This window comes from Helianthus annuus, chromosome 6, assembly GCF_002127325.2.
Source record: "Helianthus annuus cultivar XRQ/B chromosome 6, HanXRQr2.0-SUNRISE, whole genome shotgun sequence".
NCBI classification, from domain to species: Eukaryota; Viridiplantae; Streptophyta; class Magnoliopsida; order Asterales; family Asteraceae; genus Helianthus; species Helianthus annuus.
This window is the reverse complement of record NC_035438.2, coordinates 101,256,099-101,257,829: the sequence shown is the minus strand read 5'-3', so window position 1 is coordinate 101,257,829 and position 1,731 is coordinate 101,256,099. Positions and strand designations below refer to the sequence as shown.

General features: G+C 42.8%; 1 protein-coding gene across 1 annotated transcript; it reads right to left on the bottom strand.

Annotated features, from left to right (window-relative positions):
* On the bottom strand, window positions 1-1,425 carry LOC110908254 ((S)-8-oxocitronellyl enol synthase ISY1). The gene is made up of 2 exons (XM_022153169.2): window positions 1,387-1,425; window positions 1-1,302 (listed from the first exon to the last, which is right to left on the bottom strand). Exons 1-2 carry the CDS (start codon window positions 1,423-1,425, stop codon window positions 163-165), a joined length of 1,179 nt encoding a protein of 392 aa, XP_022008861.1. The 3' UTR covers window positions 1-162.
* Between the last annotated feature and the right edge of the window lie 306 nt (window positions 1,426-1,731).

The window sequence follows — 1,731 nt, the reverse complement described above, 5'->3', positions numbered from 1 at the left end:
TCGTGGGACACGGACAAACAACTAAAAGTAGCCAGTTAACCTATTTAACCCGTTTGGACCGACCCAGTTCCCACCTGCATCATGGGAATGAATGGGTCCAAAAACTGAACTTATGATCCAATTTATTACAATTCAAAATATCAAATATCATACAAGTGAAGTTCAAATAGGAACAATCTTGCTGCATTTTATCTTATCAATCCAAGAAACAAAAGACGACTTGGAGTTCCGAAACCCTAAAAACCCATGCTCCTTGCTTTTGTTCATGAGATCCAACATCCCCTCATTACCAAGCACAACATCCACAAACCACCACCCTCCAACCTCCTCCAATTTAGTCGGTAAAAGCTCCTTTTCGGTCACTATGGCATCCCAAACAGCCCCTTTATCCTTCATCATATCACTCAAACTTCTCCTCTCTCCCTCCTCTTGCAACCCACCATTCTCCACCCCAAACTGCTCAGCCAAAACCTTCCAAAAATGCTTCCATTTAAACACATCACCATTACTAATATTAAACACTTCGTTCTTCGCATACTCGTCGACCGCAGCCCATATATGATGCTCAGCGATCAAGTCAGCATCCGACGCGCTGTGGTAGCTCTCCCACGCCTGTCTTGTCCCCGGAAACCTCAATGGTTCGCCTTCATGGCGACAAATAGCTGCATAAACACATAAACTTCCTACAATGTTCATCATGCTGCAAGGAGAGAACCCAAAGATCACTCCCGGCCGATGAACCGACCACGTTAACCCTTCCTTTTTGGTTACTTCTTTAAACAATATATCTTCAAGTGTGTAGTAAAAATTAGGGTTTTCAATCCGCGGAAGATCTTCACAAAACGGGGCATCCTGAACCCCATTCAATGTCCCCCAATCATCAAACGGGCCGATGTAGTGGTTACGACCGGTTTGTAAACATATATGTTGTAAATTAGGGCAATTAGGAATTACTGCATTGAGAACGTTTTTAAACATTTGGCCATTGATCTCACAGTTATGTTGTTCATTGGAACAATTGGCCCATGTGACGTAGAACACATGCGTGAGGTCTTGGAGGTTGGAGAGTTGTGTTAGGGTTTGTTCTTCATCTCGGATATCACATTGGATGTATTCCATGGGATAATCGGCATTCCATGGTGGTCTGGGGCGGCGGGCGACCCCGTAAACCTTCCAGGGACCTCCGGGGGTGTCGTGGAGGGGGAGGATCTCTGCGAGGCTGTTGCCGACGATGCCAGTGACCCCGACGATCAAAGCGAAGCCTTTGTACTTGAGTGATGGATTGGTGTCTCCGCGTTTTCTCTGCGTGTCATTGAGAAAGTGTTAGTTGGTACGTGAACGTGAAATATGAAGATGATGAATGCATGCATGTATGTATGTATGTACCCGTGTAGCGCCGACGACGCCTGATAGCCACCAACTCATGGTTTGTGTTATGTATCAATGATTTGCGTTTGCAGAAAGAGGAAAGATGGAGGAGATGTGCGTGAGATGAAGTAATGGATCCTATAAACTTGGTCAACCATGAAACACACGTGTTTTCGATATGACTTCTTCCTCTTCTTTGATCTTTCAACTTTTTCATATCTATATGTATTTGGATTTTCTTTTTCCAATACTTAGGAAATTTATTTATCTAAATAGGTAGTTATAAAAATATTTATTAAAATACGTTGTTTTGATTGTTAAATCCAAGGAAAATTTAAATTTCTACTTTCTCACTTCTAATGT